Source organism: Trichomycterus rosablanca, chromosome 2 (assembly GCF_030014385.1).
Source record: "Trichomycterus rosablanca isolate fTriRos1 chromosome 2, fTriRos1.hap1, whole genome shotgun sequence".
Taxonomy (NCBI): Eukaryota; Metazoa; Chordata; class Actinopteri; order Siluriformes; family Trichomycteridae; genus Trichomycterus; species Trichomycterus rosablanca.
In genome coordinates, this window is record NC_085989.1 from 12,655,612 (window position 1) to 12,674,921 (window position 19,310).

The 19,310-nt window shown below is 36.9% G+C and overlaps 1 protein-coding gene across 2 annotated transcripts in view; it reads left to right on the forward strand.

Annotated features, from left to right (window-relative positions):
* Positions 1-885: 885 nt before the first annotated feature.
* flot1a (flotillin 1a) overlaps positions 886-19,310 on the forward strand; it is a 52,078-nt gene continuing 33,653 nt past the window's right edge. Inside the window, exons 1-4 of one of the 2 annotated variants that reach the window (XM_062990127.1) lie at positions 886-917; positions 18,751-18,800; positions 18,935-19,010; positions 19,088-19,178. In XM_062990127.1, the coding sequence (XP_062846197.1) occupies positions 18,758-18,800; positions 18,935-19,010; positions 19,088-19,178 (210 nt within the window). In that variant the 5' untranslated portion in view covers positions 886-917; positions 18,751-18,757. Of the gene's footprint in view, positions 918-11,163; positions 11,358-18,750; positions 18,801-18,934; positions 19,011-19,087; positions 19,179-19,310 lie in introns of those variants that run through there. The other variant, XM_062990126.1, reaches the window with a different exon arrangement.

Below are 19,310 nucleotides of genomic sequence, written 5' to 3' on the forward strand. Positions count from 1 at the left end.
TTTACATTTACATTTTCGGCATTTAGCAGACGCTTTTTTATTCAAAGCGACTTACAATTATGACTGAACACAATTTTTTGAGCAATCAAGGGTTAAGGGCCTTGCTCAGGGGCCCAACAGTGGCAACCTGGTGGTGAATTATGACTGAACACAATTTTTTGAGCAATCAAGGGTTAAGGGCCTTGCTCAGGGGCCCAACAGTGGCAACCTGGTGGTGGTGGGGTTTGAACCGGCAACCTTCTGATTACTAGTCCAGTACCTTAACCACTGAGCTATCACTGCCCTATCACCAGACACATGAAGCAATTTTCCTATTGGATGATGGTCAAACACTAAATCTCAATTGAGCTTGTAAAAGTATATGCAGAATCTTAGTCCACCATCTTTCTTGGGTCGCACCAGACTGCACCATTCACTTTTTTGAAGACTCTATGCTCCCATGTCTTACCATTATCTCTGCCTCTTTTTTCAGGTATGGGATGAGGCGTGCTGGAATCCCGTAAAACATCTGCTGGATGGGTTCAGTAGACTGCAGCCGGATGTTGTGTGTTGTGTTGTCTATTCTCCCTGGTTCTTCCCTGCACAACCACTGAGGTACTGTGACCAGTGACTGTGATAAGTGTTGTAGATCCAGTGTGATGTCTATGGATTCTGACACAGGGAAGTATTGTTTTAACAGTTCTTCCTCCTGTTCATTTAGAGGTGAAATTTGTTCCTTGTATGCCTACTTTTGAGCATATGTGGATAAGTGAGTTGACTATTTGTTTTTACTTTCCCTAGTGGGAATGCTTCTGGGTAGCTGGTTGCATAATCACAGAGGACTAGGATGTAGCGGTTGCTAGACCTGCTACTTTCTAATGGATCTACGATGTCTTTGGCTATCCTTGTCAGACAGGGACTGCTAGCTGACACACAGGGTAGGCTTTACAGTACTCCCTTATTGTCTACGCCAGTAGAACCTGCTAGCAGTCTTAGCTAAGGTTCTTTGTTGACCTGTGTGACCAGCCCATAAAATGAAGTGTCATAACTTTGGTATTGCATTATACAAACTGTTAATATGTTAGTCTTTCCATCAATTTCTAATTTTAAATTAGCAGTGGAGTACTCCTGCTTCATATCTGTGTATGCACCTTATGTTTTATGTTAGCTTCACTGTGTAGCCTTCGACAATCAATGCACTCTGAAGTGGTTAGTGGTTAACTAGAGCTTGAGTCTACTAGCGCCTTGTAAACTTTTTTGATTTTAACCGGGATTACCGTATCAGTATTTAGCATGTATTTGGGTGTTCTATTCCTCAGTCTAGGGGCATAGGACAGATGTGTGCTGTTAACTCCCTGTATTGAACATTCCTTAGACTTATGTCCACTGCAACTATAACATGATATTTATAGTTTATTTATTCATTTTGGCATTACATTGGGCAAGCTTCTTGTTGTTTTTGTAGTAGAACTAGTCTCTTTAATATACACTAGGGGATCTGTATTTTTACCACTAGGGCCTCATCTGGCTGATATAAGGTTTCTGCAAGTTCTTCAGTTTGGTTTGCTAATGTGGGGTTACGTTCTAGGTTCTAGCTTAGTGTTGACTCTTAGGAACTGCTGTAGGATAGTAACATCTGTAATTTCATCTTTTGTATGTCGTTTCAGGGTCATTCATTTTTTGTACAGGTCCTTGTGTCCAGCGACCAGTTCTTTTGGTGTTTCTCCATTGGAATGACTTTTGAACGAAACCTCAGTGTACAAGTCTCTTTATCGATTTCAAACTTGCATAATATGACTTTGCTAATGCCTTACCATTTAACGTGTTTAGGTAACGCTCTGTCTTCCTCCTTCTGCAGGGGTGACATTCTAGGTATTGTCTAACCTTTATGAATAGGCCATAGTGGCTGGTGTAGAGCACTCACATCTAGTACCACACAAACAGCAGCGAATTTACAATGAATCAAATGTTTATTCACTATATATTTAATCATAACTTAATACAACAGTAACAACGGGACAATGACTTTTTCGCTGTGAAAGAAGACATGCTTTTTTTGTGGATCTAGACAATAAAACTTTAGCATCCTTTTCCAAATTTTCTCACGCCCCTTCAACAAAGATTTTTTATTTTTTCTTCATCACAAAACTCCCACTATGTACGACCTCTAGAGGGAGCTATGAGCCTACTTTTCGCGAAAAAACCATTATCTTGTTTTAACCCCGAAAACTGTTAAAGTTGCATCCTGGTAGTTCAAAAATCAATACAATTTGTTAATACAGAACATTTCGCTACAAAGATAATACAGATTTTATTATAAAACAATTCCTAGTGCTTATATACTAAACTGACCAAATACAATTTCAGTTCGATCAAACCCAGATAGCAAATTTGATATGGCCCGAATCTGGGCCACGTCCGGTGTTCTGTCGATTTGTCCTACCCTATCGAAATTTCCTACCGTAGCGCAGATTTATAGATCTATCTGTCGATTTGTCCTACCCTATCGAAATGTATTCCTGTAGTAAATATTTAAGTTTTATCGATCTATTCTTATTAAAATTATGTTTATCTTATTATAAACTATAGGTAGCACATCTCGATAGGTCTGTATCTTATTATAATTAGTGGTAGCACATCTCGATAGGTCTGTATATTATTATAAACTATAGGTAGCACATCTCGATAGCTCTATATCGTATTATAACTAGTGGTAGCACATCTCGATAGGTCTATATATTATTATAATTAGTGGTAGCACATCTCGACAGGTCTGTATCTTATTATAATTAGTGGTAGCACATCTCGATAGGTCTGTATATTATTATAAACTATAGGTAGCACATCTCGATAGGTCTGTATATTATTATAATTAGTGGTAGCACATCTCGATAGGTCTGTATATTATTATAATTAGTGGTAGCACATCTCGATAGGTCTATATATTATTATAAACTATAGGTAGCACATCTCGATAGGTCTGTATATTATTATAATTAGTGGTAGCACATCTCGATAGGTCTATATATTATTATAAACTATAGGTAGCACATCTCGATAGGTCTGTATCTTATTATAAACTATAGGTAGCACATCTCGATAGCTCTAAATCTTATTATAAACTATAGGTAGCACATCTCGATAGGTCTATATATTATTATAATTAGTGGTAGCACATCTCGATAGGTCTGTATATTATTATAAACTATAGGTAGCACATCTCGATAGGTCTATATCGTATTATAACTAGTGGTAGCACATCTCGATAGGTCTATATATTATTATAATTAGTGGTAGCACATCTCGATAGGTCTATATATTATTATAATTAGTGGTAGCACATCTCGATAGCTCTATATATTATTATAAACTATAGGTAGCACATCTCGATAGCTCTATATATTATTATAATTAGTGGTAGCACATCTCGATAGCTCTATATATTATTATAATTAGTGGTAGCACATCTCGATAGGTCTAGATCATTAAAAACGATGGGTAGCACACTTGATTCATTGACCTGTCTCTCAGACATATATCTAAAAAAAAATTTATTAGGATTTTAACATCATGTTGATTACATTCATGACAGGAACGGTAGTTATTCATTACACAAGATTTATCAATTCTGTTTAATATCAAACAGAGTCATAGACAATTTTGTATCTCCAATTCACCTCACTTGCATGTCTTTGGACTGTGGGAGAAAACCGGAGCACCCGGAAAAAACCCCCACATAGACATGGGAGAACATGCAAATTCCACAAAGAAAGAACACACCTGTAAATCGAGCCCAGGACCTTCTTGCTGTGAATCGACAATGCTACCCACTGAGCCACTATGTGGCCCATACATCTCAAATAATTGTGTAATTGTTAAACTAGTTTATTAACAACAACAACAACACATCCTGAGTCTCTGGAGGATTAATGTCTACATTTTTTACATATGTAGTTCGGGTGTAAATTCTGCACATTAAAATGTACCCATCTACTGCACCCGAGAAAAACAGGTAACAATGCTGTACAAATCAGTAAATAATGTTGACTTTTTAATAATAAAGGTAAAATTAGATGAAATCTGTATAATATAGCTGCTCTAAATATTTACAATTTCAATCATGCTCTTGTCAGCTCTGTCTTGCAGCATGGAGCAACTTATGCAGTAATCAGTAATCCTTTGCATTGTCGTAAATCACCACTCAGCCCTGCTGTCATGAAGTTGCCTTGGCTTCATAATTCCTATTAATTGATGGAGACATTGGCAAAAGTTACAAACTGGTTTAGCAAATTCTAACTAGTTTAAAATGTTCAATAACAATAACACCTCCAGCTGTTATTTATACATGCATATGAACTTGAGTTCATCCTGAAAAACTTACCATGTAGAAGCACTTTTTAGTTCTACAATTACTGACTGTAGTCCATATGTTTCTCTACATACTTTTTAACCTGCTTTCACCCTGTTCTGGACCACCACAGAGCAGGTATTATTTAGGTGGTGGATCATTCTCAGCACTGCAGTGACACTGACATGGTGGTGGTGTGTTAGTGTGTGTTGTGCTGCTATGAGTGGATCGGACACAGCAGCGCTGTTGGAGTTTTTAAACACCTCACTGTCACTGCTGGACTGAAAATCGTCCAACAACCAAAAACATCCAGCCAACAGCGCCCCGTGGGCAGCATCCTGTGACCACTGATGAAGGTCTAGAAGATCCCCGACTCAAACAGCAGCAATAGATGAGCGATCATCTCTGACTTTACATCTACAAGGTGGACCAACTAGGTAGGAGTGTCTAATAGAGTGGACAGTGAGTGGACACGGTATTTTAAAACTCCAGCAGCACTGCTGTGTCTGATCCACTCATACCAGCACAACACACACTAACACACCACCACCATGTCAGTGTCAGAATGATCCACCACCTAAATAATACCTGCTCTGTGGGGGTCCTGACCATTGAAAAACAGCATGAAAGAGGCCAACAAAGCATGTAGAGAAAGAGATGGACTACAGTCAGTAATTGTAAAACTACAAAGTGCTTCTATATGGTAAGTTTTTTAGGATGAACTTAAGTTCATATGCATGTGAAGGCGAGTTCTTTTGGCAATATAGTGTGTATAATATATATATATACAGTGTATCACAAAAGTGAGTACACCCCTCACATTTCTGCAGATATTTAAGTATATCTTTTCATGGGACAACACTGACAAAATGACACTTTGACACAATGAAAAGTAGTCTGTGTGCAGCTTATATAACAGTGTAAATTTATTCTTCCCTCAAAATAACTCAATATACAGCCATTAATGTCTAAACCACCGGCAACAAAAGTGAGTACACCCCTAAGAGACTACACCCCTAAATGTCCAAATTGAGCACTGCTTGTCATTTTCCCTCCAAAATGTCATGTGATTTGTTAGTGTTACTAGGTCTCAGGTGTGCATAGGGAGCAGGTGTGTTCAATTTAGTAGTACAGCTCTCACACTCTCTCATACTGGTCACTGAAAGTTCCAACATGGCACCTCATGGCAAAGAACTCTCTGAGGATCTTAAAAGACGAATTGTTGCGCTACATGAAGATGGCCAAGGCTACAAGAAGATTGCCAACACCCTGAAACTGAGCTGCAGCACAGTGGCCAAGATCATCCAGCGTTTTAAAAGAGCAGGGTCCACTCAGAAAAGACCTCGCGTTGGTCGTCCAACGAAGCTGAGTGCACGTGCTCAGCGTCACATCCAACTGCTGTCTTTGAAAGCTAGGCGCAGGAGTGCTGTCAGCATTGCTGCAGAGATTGAAAAGGTGGGGGGTCAGCCTGTCAGTGCTCAGACCATACGCCGCACACTACATCAAATTGGTCTGCATGGCTGTCACCCCAGAAGGAAGCCTCTTCTGAAGTCTCTACACAAGAAAGCCCGCAAACAGTTTGCTGAAGACATGTCAACAAAGGACATGGATTACTGGAACCATGTCCTATGGTCTGATGAGACCAAGATTAATTTGTTTGGTTCAGATGGTCTCAAGCATGTGTTGCGGCAATCAGGTGAGGAGTACAAAGATAAGTGTGTCATGCCTACAGTCAAGCATGGTGGTGGGAATGCCATGGTCTGGGGCTGCATGAGTGCAGCAGGTGTTGGGGAGTTACATTTCATTGAGGGACACATGAACTCCAATATGTACTGTGAAATACTGAAGCAGAGCATGATCCCCTCCCTCCGGAAACTGGGTCGCAGGGCAGTGTTCCAGCATGATAATGACCCCAAACACACCTCTAAGACGACCACTGCTTTATTGAAGAGGCTGAGGGTAAAGGTGATGGACTGGCCAAGCATGTCTCCAGACCTAAACCCAATAGAACATCTTTGGGGCATCCTCAAGCGGAAGGTGGAGGAGCGCAAAGTCTCGAATATCCGCCAGCTCCGTGATGTCGTCATGGAGGAGTGGAAAAGCATTCCAGTGGCAACCTGTGAAGCTCTGGTAAACTCCATGCCCAGGAGAGTTAAGGCAGTTCTGGGAAATAATGTTGGCCACACAAAATATTGACACTTCAGGAACTTTCACTAAGGGGTGTACTCACTTTTGTTGCCAGTGGTTTAGACATTAATGGCTGTATATTGAGTTATTTTGAGGGAAGAATAAATTTACACTGTTATATAAGCTGCACACAGACTACTTTTCATTGTGTCAAAGTGTCATTTTGTCAGTGTTGTCCCATGAAAAGATATACTTAAATATCTGCAGAAATGTGAGGGGTGTACTCACTTTTGTGATACACTGTATATATATACTGTATATATATACTGTATATATATATATACTGTATATATATTACAGATCTGTAATATAAATACAAAACATTTTGTAGTAAATAATATTCTAACCCTCTATGAGGGATATCTTAATCTCAAATAATTAGAACTGAACTGACAAGGGAGCAGCAACAAAATAGTTTTACACATACCAATAGCTAAGTACATAAAACACGTAATAAATGCTCAACATATTCCCTCAGTAATTAACTTTAAACTCAACTTTAAACTTTACACAACCTTAACTGTACATATTATCAAATTACCATGGTTAAATAAAACATTAACACACAGCGTTATTAGATAAACAGTTATTCAACTGTAATCAATCAAGTACAGCTAATTTGAGCACTTTGCATATTTTATATAGCTTTTTTTTTTTAAAGTCATATAAGGCATTACATACACTTAAACTTTAAACTTTTTAAAGAATTAAAACGAAACCACACGTTATTAACCGCTACAAGAAATAAAATAGGCAAAGGTAGCACAGAATTATAGGCGTTCCCCGCATCGAGTTAAAAACTGATGTGCGCATGCTCGGTAGGACAAATCGATGGGTAGGATAAATCGACAGAACACCGGCACTTACTTGCGGCCCACATACCACATGGAATGATGGCACAGATGAGGGCCAGATGCGGTTGCCGGAACTCGGCCATTTTACAGCCATAAAAGGGCCACATCTCAGCCACCTTTAAACCAGCAGGGCCAGAAATGACCCACAACTCAACCACATGTAAAACAACTGGGCTGTTACCATGCCATACACTGTAAAAAATGTGGTGTTGAAATTACTTTAAAAAATTAAGGCAATAGTGTGCATAGATCTTTTTGAGTTGAATTAACTTTCTGTTTTATTAAGTAAATGGAACCTATCTAAGCCACTTAAAATATACTTAAATAAATTATCACAGTATAACTAAAATCACTACGTTGAGTCAACTTAAATATTTTTAAGTTGAATCTACTCAGGTTTTGTAATAAACACAACTAAATAAAGTCAAAATAAAGGACTACAAATTCAAGTTGTACCAACTCATTTTTTTAAGTTCTACCAACATAGAAAGATCCATGCAAACTATTGCCTTAAATTTTTTTAAGTAATTCAGCAGCCGGTTGCCTTACATTTTCAAGTCAGCTTAACCTTTAGATTTTTAAGGTTGACTAAACATTTTACTTTTAGTTTACTAAACTGTGTTTTTTTTTTTTTACAAAAAAGCAGTTACTAAATGTTTTTTACAGGCAAAAGTTTTTTACATATCTGAACTGGCAGTTGGTAGCTCAGTGGTTAAGGTACTGGTCTAGATGCTGGTTCAAGCGCCACCACCACTAAGTTGCCACTGTTGGGGCCCTGAGCAAGGCCCTTAAACGTCAATTGCTTGTATTGTATTCAGCCACAATTGTAAGTCTATTTGAGTAAAAGCATCTGCAAAATGACAAAAATTTTAATGAATATGTTACGCTCTTAACAAGTAGCTATGAAAGAAATTTAAGACAATTTAAGAAAATTTTATTGAAATGTTTATTTGACTTTCACAACAGACATTTATTTTAAGCCATAAACCTGTGCCACTCCAGCAAAAGTATAATTAGCATCAATAAACAAACTAGTTTTCCAGGTACGCAGAGTCAGGATACAAACACAGCAATGGCCAGGAGCGCTCTTGGTAATGACACAATCTGTAATGTTTCAGTAGTACTTCTGGACTGGGATTGCATATTAATCTGCAATAAAAAACACAAACAATTTTAAATTAATATATTTACATTTAAACAATATGATGATTTAGCTCTCGTTTAATAATCAATTAAGACAAGCACAGTAAATCAGCTAAAGTTGAAGTATGTAAGCAAAATTCCAATAAATTGACAATAAGCATATTAATGTTTAAAAGTTTGCAACTATAGCTAACTATGAATACCATGAATAAGACCCTACCTAATTCACAGTCGTGAAAATCACATCAAATGAGCCGCTTACTTACAATCATACCGCATCATAATTAAGTGTAACAGACATTTTTGTGGTGTGCTGTACCACAGACAAGTTTAGCTTATTAAGCTAACACAGTTAGCCCCAGGCCATTCAAACAAATGGGCATCATAACCCGCTAGCATGTCAGCTAACATCGCTCTCTGTGTACCGAAAATGGTTAAATTGTCACCGACAAGCCCAAATTTGCAAATAGATTACACTTGTACACCTTTATATAAATTAACAATTTGAAAAGAACTCGCACTCGTCTGCCATACAATATTTGAAATTTTGGTTGAGAAAATACGTGAAACTAAAATGCTAGTAATTCCACTCATTATTCAGTCAGTTTATTGTTTATGCATTTGTTAAGTTTTAAACATAACTTGTATTATGTTGAATAGCTGAATACCTACCTCAGGACAAAATCCAAAACTTCAGCGTCGTCCTCGTCCGTTACAACTCAACTCGGAGAAGTGCGCATGCGCAGTCACAGAACGTAGAGCTTCTGATGCTCTTCTCTTCTTTGCTTTATTCAAACAACTCAGATATTTTAGTCGGCTCAACTCAAAATTGGTATGATGTTGTACTAAAGCAAAAATAATGCGTTGAAAAAGTTTACAATTTTAAGTTTGTCTAAAATAATGTCTTTTTAAGTTGCCCAAACTCAAAGCAAATGTAACAAACTTATTTTTTTTTGTTGAACTGACTTATTATATTATGTTTAATTTACTAATGTGCTGAATCCATTTTTAATATAAGAGCCAGTATTACTGGCTCACTTAGTTTGCCAGTGGTGCCATGTCTTTGCCAGATGTGTTTTGGGACATGTGGACCATATAAGCATTTCCTATATGTGGGCCACTTTTGGCTCATATACTGTTTGCCGATGCCGGCAGTGAGCCGGCAGTGCCGTAACGTTGCCAGAAGTGGCCCACATCCGTATGCTATCTGGGAACAAACATCTTTAAACACTGGAAACAGTTTTCCTTTTAAAGTTCACATCAATTGAGGATTAATTGATATATAATTGCTAACGCTATTATTTCAGACTTTGTTTTAAATTAAGTTTGGTTTAGTGCATAATTTACAGACGTCTTTATGATTTTGAAGTTTTTGCTATCAGTGTAAAAGGGACAAAATATTTTTTAAATAAAACGTGAAAAAACATGTAATACATATATCTACATTTGGTTTACATAGGGAATAGGAACGGGACCTTAAAAGATTTTTATCCACACAATAAAATTGTTACAAACTAAAAAAAAGATTTCTAAGTAGTCCAGGGTCCTGGGCGGCCAAGGCTCATTGATGCACATGGGAAGCAAAGGCTGGCCCGTGTGGTCCGATCCAACAGAGTTACTGTAGCTCAAATTGTGGAAGAAGTTAATGCTGGTTCTGATAGAAGGTGTCAGAATACACAGTGCATCACAGTTTGTTGTGTATGGGGCTGCCTAACTGCAGACCAGTCAGGGTGTCCATGCTGACCCCTGTCCACCGCCGAAAGTGCCAACAATGGGCACGTGAACTGGACCACGGAGCAATAGAAGAAAGTGGCCTGCTCTGATGAATCATGTTTTCTTTTACATCACGTGGATGGCAGAGTGTGTGTGCATCACTTACCTGGGGAACACATGGCACCAGGATGCACTATGGGAAGAAGGCAAGCTGGTGGAGGCAGTGTGATGCTTTGGGCAATGCTCTGCTGGGAAACCTTGGGTCCTGCCATCCATGTGGATGTTACTTTGACACATACCATCTACCTAAGCATTGTTGCAGACCGTGTACACCCTTTCATGGAAACAGTATACCCTGATGGCTGTGGCCTCCTTCAGCAGGATAATGCACCCTGCCACAAAGCAAAAATGGTTCAGGAATGGTTTGAGAAGCACAACAACAAATTTGAGGTGTTGACTTGGCCTCCAAATTCTCCAGATCTCAATCCAATCGAGCATCTGTGGGATGTGCTGTACAAACAAGTCCGAACTATAGTGTTCAGTAAACTGCAGTGTTGAACTAACAGTGTTCATGGCAATGACAGAGTCAGAATGTAATTTGTCTGCAGTCACACTCTTTTTCAGTTATCATCACATTTTTATTCTAACACCACAGAACTACAACCCCCCTCCCCCATTGTCATTGTGGCGAAGGTAATGATTGAGAAGCAGTTTGACTAATGGTTGCGTGTCGGGCGTGTCCACAATCGACCAATAATGGCAGAGTAGGCAGGACCTACGTAGAACAATAATGCAATACAAAATTAATTTGCAAGGACTGTACTCCAGTCAGCAGATGGCGAGCTTGCGCAGAAATGGACGTGCGCTAACAAATCTAAAGGTCTTTGTATGGGTGCGTCCTGATGCAGGATCAGTTATTTTAAAAGGTTTATGGTTATACAGCTGGGTCTGCGCAAGCTGGTCTCAGATCAGTACAAAACCTCAGCGTTATCGAACCGTTAATAGTAGAGCTTTTTAGCAGTAGAGATTACCCGGACAACGTCTACGTCGAACGGATCTAATAAAGCATTAAAGGCTGTCGCTCCTCTCGGAAAAAATCATAATTACTCTCGGAGAATTCAGACTGTGTCTTGGTGAGCTATTAAACTATTTAATCTTGTGTGTTTAAGCAATATGGAACGTTGCTGTAACGAAAAAAACATTTACGTGTTTTTGCGCATCTTGTAAAAAAAAACCGGTTGTCATGTAATGTAATATGATAATTACTGTAGTTGAATAACTTAATAGTTAAAAAAATAAATAAACAGTATCTAGCTACAAGAAGACACAATGCAGCACACTGCAGCATTTGAATTGTATGTAAATGTAATTATTCTATTAGAAGAATAATGCTTAATGCTTCTTGCAAGACAGACATCGATTTTGTAGTCTGCCTCAAAGTACTCTGTACAAATATAAATTTACCGACTTTAATCCAGTGTGGGGGTGGGCTAATTCTACCTTAAATGTTTATAATAAATTATTTTAAAACTGTGCAGTGTCCTAGGAATAACAATTAAATGTAGAATATCATAGAAGAATGAATTACTTTACTGTGTATGTTGCGTATGTTCGGTCAGTTTTACTGGGTCTTCCACCAGTCATTTACTGTAGTTGTTTAGTTAAAAATATAAGTAATTACTAAAGCAATAAGCCACGAGAGGCCGTACGTTACTGTGATTTTAGCACGGGGAAACTTCTTTCCCCGTGCTAAAATCGTAACAGTAACGTACGGTCTCGAGTGGCTTATTGCTTTTATAAAACGGCGGTCAACATAAAATATAATAAATACAACAATGTTTAATCATAAATGTATTTATTGTGTATAAACTTACAATAAAGCATTCTTCCGCGACGCAAGGTAATCCGATTAACAGTGTTGCTAGGCAACATGAGGGCGAAAATAACATTAACTTTCTCTATTCAGTGGCGTATTAATATGGAATGATGTGATTTTACAACGGCTTCAAACGCGGCTCAGCCAATCAGATTTTAGGACCGGAACTATCCGTTTTATAATAATAATTAACACCCATAATGATTTCGAATAACGAGTTAAGGGATGAGGTACATTTATTTGAACGAAACTCTTGTTGCGGTGAGTCAGGTGGCACCAGAAGGACAACTGCAGGGCAACACTCATTTACTCTTTTAGGCACACAATTTCAAGAAATCATGTTACTGTAGCATGCTTTTGGGAATTGGAAGAAAACAACCGGGTTATCTGTTGGAAACCCTAGCAGGAAAATGCATGATACTCATCACAGACAAAAAGTCCTGGAAAACCTAAAAACTACAATGGATTCCAAAAGTATTTAAACCCCTTGTTGCATCCTGTGTGTTATGGATTTGATTTTAAATAAATATAATTGCTGTTTTACCCATCAATCTACACGTAATCATCAATGATGTCCAACCCATGAGTGAAAACTTTTTTTTGTTTTGAAAATTAATTACAAATCAAAAACTAAAATTTAGTTACTAAAATAACTAAAAATACAAACCTCATTTTTAGAAAAAGTTGGAAACATTTTTAAAATAAGAATCTGATTTGTAAATTGTCTTGGACCTTTTTTTAAACTGAAAACAGTACAAAGATTTGCAGTGGTTACAACTTAATTGTAGGTTGTTAATATAAAAAAGAGGCAGAACCATGTACACATTACCTTTCCCATTAATTACACTTATGATGGTTTGGGAACTCAGGATTCAAATTTGTTTTGCAGTATTGCATAGTGGAATTTAGTGCATGTCCACATCCTTACTGACATCTCATTTGGAAGACATGAGAATCTGTGCAAATCGACACTAGAGGAAATGAAATTCAATAATTTTTAAAAAAGAGAACATGAGAGAGAAGAGCATGAGAGCAAAGTACAGATCAAATTCTGTTATTTTAGTGTTAATTGTGTTGACTTGGGATCTGAAAATTACAGGTCCCATTTCCAGATAAGTTGGGACATTTAGTAAAATGCAGTAAAAAGAGGAATCTGTGATGCATTAATTCTCTTGAATCTTTATCAGAATCAGAATTAGCTTTATTCGCCAAGTATGTTTGCACATACAAAAAATTTATTTCCGGCTGTTGGTAGGTCTCTACAATATGCAGACAATACAATATACACACAAAACAATATAAAAATTTATATTGTATATATATATATATATATATATATATATATATATATAATCAGAAAAAGTTGGGACGGCATGGAAAATGCAAACAACTTTGACTTTTATTACATTGCAGACAGGATGAACCTGAGATATTTCATGTTTTGTCTGGTCAACTTCATTTTATTTATTAATAAACATCCATTTATGCATTTCAGGCCTGCAACAGATTCCAAAAAAGTTGGGACAGTAAAGCATTTACCAATTTGTAAAGTTGCCATTATTTTTCACCACACTTAAAAATGTTTTGGCATCGAGGATACCAAGCAATTTAGTGTTCCAGGTTTTATTTTGTCCTATTCTTCCTGATGTGCAACAGTACAGGGTCGTCGTAGTCGCATTTTTCATTTTAAAATTCTCCACACATTCTCTATTGGGGACAGGTCAGGACTGCAGACAGGCCAGTCCAGTACCCGTACCCTCTTCTTCCACAGCCATGCCTTTGTAAGGTGTGCAGCAGGTGGTTTTGCATTGTCTCATATCGCTTGGTATCCTCATACTGATTTGCATATACGAAATACTGCTTTGAGCAAAGTTGGACTGTGGATGTTTCACATATGGATCAGCCCGAAGGTCCTATCTAAAAGTCTGTACACAATCCTGGGCATTAAAGTTGCACTAGGGACATACTGTACATCTTTCATTCCAAGCCCTAACATAGAACCACAAGCACCCTCATTAGAACTCAGAAGGCTAAAATTGGGTTTACAATACACAGTCAGTACCATGAACAACCCTAGAAACTCACTGTGCAAAATAATACACCATTAATACACCAATAGTCCATGAATACAACAGAAGCCCATGCCCTACATATGGCCTTAAAATATGCAGAAGCAATCCAAAAACACGAAATCATAATATACAGACTTAGAATCATGTCCTAAAGCACTAGAAACATGCACACCAGACCACCCTATCATTAATAATATACAAAGGACAATCAACAAACTAAGTGACCAGAAATACTATATAAGGTTATGCTGGATACCAGGACACAGTGGAATAGCAGGAAATGAAAAGTGGACCAGCTAGCCAAGGAAAAATCAAGACAACTCAACAAACATCAAAATTCCCTCAACATACATAAATATCTATATCAGGGACAAATGGCAAACCGAATGGAGCACACAGACCACAAACAAACTATACAAGAAACACCCAAACATCAACAGTAAGCCAAGGGCATGCAAAGGAAAACATATTGACAAGTTATTCATACAAGCATTATTGTTACACATACACAAAGGAAAGACGGCAACTACACTTCTGGAACCATAAAGGAAATCACCCAAGACAACATAAGAAAAGTTAACTTGCAGCCGTAACAATTAAAAATGAAAATATAAAATGGACCCAAAATATAAATGCTGCAAACAATATACATACCGAACTCTAACACCTGTCCTATCATTAATTATATTTGTTTAACCAGGGCATTAAATCCAAAATAAATAAATAATTTAAATAAGCAACTGTGTCAAACCATTAAAAATTCTCCTTAATATGAAAGGTGAAGAAGTGAATGAATGCTGAACATGCCTCCAACTTAACTTATTTTGAATGTTAATGTTTACAAAATTTCATGAGGTTATCATTATAAATGATAGAAATGTTTACTTTTATTATTTGTTTAGTCTATAATTATTAATACAATTAAAGCTAAAATAATACAATAATACTAATAAAATAATACTCTTTTATTGCCTGTTTTCTTTAAACAACCTAGAGCTTTGACCTAGTTTCAGCTTCCAAGGGGCAGGTTTTAGACATGATATTTTTGCTGGACCCTACATATTAGTCCCCTGTATGAGTGTCTGAAGTAGCTACTTAGCAAAGGGTAACTTAGAATTAAGCATGTGTCACATTTTTGCTTAACTTTCAATCAAAAGAATAAAACACATTAATTGTAGCTATAATCAGAATGTATTTTGTTTGATCCATTAGCATGCAGTCTCCTATTTTGTAGCTAAGTTAGCTAACTAGCTAACTATGTCTAGGAAGGCAGGAGACACAGAATTTTTGACAGAATTTTAAGCTGTTTGGTTTCTTACAAAGGCTGGACTTGTATTTATGATACAGTTTGCAGTTGGTGTGTGAAAGTGGTCTATTTGTCATCAGTTAAATGACAGAGAAAAGAAAATTATTTGCCAGGAGTATGTTACATCCAGCATCACCTGAAGAAATAGATTTGGTTGGTTTAGTCTTCTTTTTTGACAGAGAAAGAAGTTTTAGTATGCTAGTACTGTACTGTGCTTTAGTTTTAGTGTGCGACACAGTTTTATTACATTGACTACACATAGTTTTATTACAATTCAGTGTGGTTGACTTACATTTAATTTATGTTTGTTTATTTTATGCTGTTGCAGTTGAGAAGTATTGTACATATATAAATTGCCAAACATTTGGTGGCATAGTTGTCTATAGCTTGTTTTTGATGACAACTATTCTACTCAACAGGCCATTCTTGGTATTATTGGTTGAACATACTAAAATCTGTAGCCTGTTCAGCAGTACTTTTGGTAGCCCATTTGGTGCTCCCCTTTAGGAATTGCTCTTGAGAAATGTTTTACTGTTTATTGTCTACCCCCAAACATTGAAAGGAAATGTATTTCCTTTGGCTGTAGGACAGTTTACCTTGCTAATTAAATAAAATGAAGGACTTGCTGGTAATGTCATCATACCAGATATAATAGGACTCCGTCTGATTTCTTGTTCATGTCTCAGTGAGTCTATTTGACTTATTTGTCTCAGTGAGAGCTATTTTAACAGCATACCAGGTGGGTAGTCCTGACATTTTGGCTCATTAGTGTGTTTACAAAAAACTTAATTATCCTTTATTTATATTTCAATGAAATACTTGTAAAAGACCATTTACAAATTACTGCCTTATGCTTTTATTTGCATTTTACTTATTGTCACATTTTCTTTGGAACTGCGTTTATATAAAAATGTAGATGTTTATATATATTGCAGTGCAAATATTTTATACTACTCTTAATATTGGACACAGGATAACACAAGTATACAAAATGCTTTTTTAAATGACTGATTTATTTATTGAAGGAGAAATGCTATGCAGCTGTACTTGGCCCTATGTGAAAAACTTTTCCACACTATTTAATCAAGCAGTTTACCATATTCAGTTGACAGTTGGGTTTAATTTCACTAGCCACTTCAAGGCATGATTATTCCCAGACCTTTTTAATCTAAACATCACTTAAATAGAACCCATCTGGCAATGTGCAGCAGGTTAGAAGGTCTCAGCACAAAAGCAGCACTTAAAGCCACAGATTCAAAAGCAGATTTAAAACAAAGTCATTAAAATCTACCATTTTCACAAGGGTTCCAAATCATTTCTTAGACTCTAGGACTATAGCAAACCACATTATTGACAAAAAGTTAAAGTCAATATATACAGATGTACAATAATAAAGATGCTAAGCAAAATGGCATCCATGAGAGAATTCATTTATTCACTGATTCTATTCAGGGTTGCAGTGGGTCCGATGTGAAAGATAGGAAACACTTCAGACAGATTACTAGTCTATTACGGGGCAAACACACACACACACACACACATACACACACACACACACACACACAAAGGGTAATTTTAGTTCACCTCTACTTGCCTGACTGCATGTCTTTGGGCTTGTGGGAGAGGAGAAAACTAGAGCACCCGGAGAACACCCACTCAGACACGGGAAGAACTTGCTACATCCAGACAGATAGGACCCCAACGGCTCCACCTGGGTATCTTGGGTAACAGTACTACCCACTGAGTTACCATGCCACCCTCCGTGGGAGAACTGCACAACACAAACCACTGCTGACCAAAGGGAAGCAAAACACAAGTCCTGCCTCGAATTTGTCAACATCATAACAACTGATGGTAGTGTGATGGTCTGGGGCTGCTTTTTTCCACAAGACTTGGATGATTTATAATTTATGGAACCATGAATTCTTCCCTCAGAAAATCCCAAAGGAGAATGGGCACCCATCAGTTTGTTATCTAAAGCTCAGGGGCAGCAGGACAATGAAACAAATCACTCAAGCAAGTCTACCACTAAATGGCTCTGAAGAAACAAATTTAAGGTTTTACAAGTAGCTGAATTGGTCAAATTCCTGAATGATATCCCATTGAGAAGCTAAAAGGCCTAACAGGCAGTTTATGTAAAATTCTTAGCACAAATGTTTGTGGTTATTATATTTAGGGAACAATAACTTTTACATCTAGGTTTTGAATACATATTTGTCTTTAATAAATTGAATGATAATGTTAAAACTGCATTTTGTCTTTGCTTGTGTTTATATTATATTAAAATTTGATCTGTGAGATCTGAAATATTTAAAAATGAGCAAAAATAAATTGGGTGAGGGCAAATACTTTATCACAGCACTGCAAAGTTACCCTGTGCAAAGTGTAATTTTAAAATTTAATTCATTATATAGTTTAAATGGACTAGACATGATGCTAGATGCTTTTGAGACTCTTCTACCAAATATTTTCCTGTCAAGAAATTGCCTTAGGTTCTAAGTAACTTTTGATGTTGCAGGTAATTACTGACACCTTGGCTTTTTGTACATTTTTATTACAAAAACTCAAGGAAAATAGTGCTCTGCCTTGCTTTGTTTTCGGTTGCCATTTTTATGACAATGACCATATACTATATTCTGAAATATTGTCAAAGTGCTGACTTAATTTTGTAACACCCCTTTTAAACAGGAGTGTATTTATTTATTTATTAGCATTTTAATGTGATGTGTTATACACTATGGTTACATTCATGACAGAACAGGTACAGTAGTTACACATTACATTTATCAGTTCAAGTCTTCAATGTCAAACACAGTCATGGACAATTTAGTATCTCCAATTCATCTCACTTCCATGTCTTTAGACTGTGGGAAGAAACCGGAGCTCCCGGAGGAAACAAACGCAGACATGGGGAGAACATGCAAACTCCACACAGAAAGGACTTGGCCCGATCCACCTGGAAATTGAACCCAGGACCTTTTTGCTGTGAGGCGACAGTGCTACCAACTGAGCCATGTGCCGCCCGATAGAGGGTTTATAGCTAATCAGTAAAATTCGTCAATATCCAAAACTTAAGTCACTTCCACTGCTGCAAAACAGCTTTTGACTTGTTGTTATTAGCATTGTTGTTATAAATATTGAATTACCATTATTTGATACTAATGATTGGTCTGCTCCTGTAAAGTAAATGTATTTATTATTGGTACTGATGGTAGTTATTACCATAATTGTGTAATAGGCATAAGAGAATTGTGTATTCTTCTTTTTCTTAGTGTGAAGATGTTCTACACGTGTGGTCCTAATGAGGCTATGGTTGTATCAGGTGGGTAATAAAAACATTTATTAATTCATATTAGATTTTTTTTTAATATATTCTTTTATATATCTAAATATCTTAAATAAAGAATGAATATATTCTTTTACTGGATTGGTTGTGTTTGCTTTTATATTTGTTAGGTTTCTGTCGCTCTCCTCCACTCATGATATCTGGAGGAAGAGTGTTTGTGTTTCCCTGCATCCAACAAATCCAGAGGTATTACCAATGTTTGTATGTGTGTTTAGTAAATTATGTGTGTACAAATGAGTTAACTAATTCATATTTCCTTTTAGGATTTCTCTGAACACATTGACATTAAATGTGAAGAGTGACAAAGTTTACACTCGACATGGCGTACCTATTTCTGTGACTGGCATTGCTCAGGTGTTTTTTCCTTTTTCTAAAAATGACACCACATATTGATTTACTAAACTGTAATATTGCTGACTTAACATGTTTACAGTGAATATAAAAAGTCTACACATCCATCAGACCAAGAAAAATTGTTTCAGATTT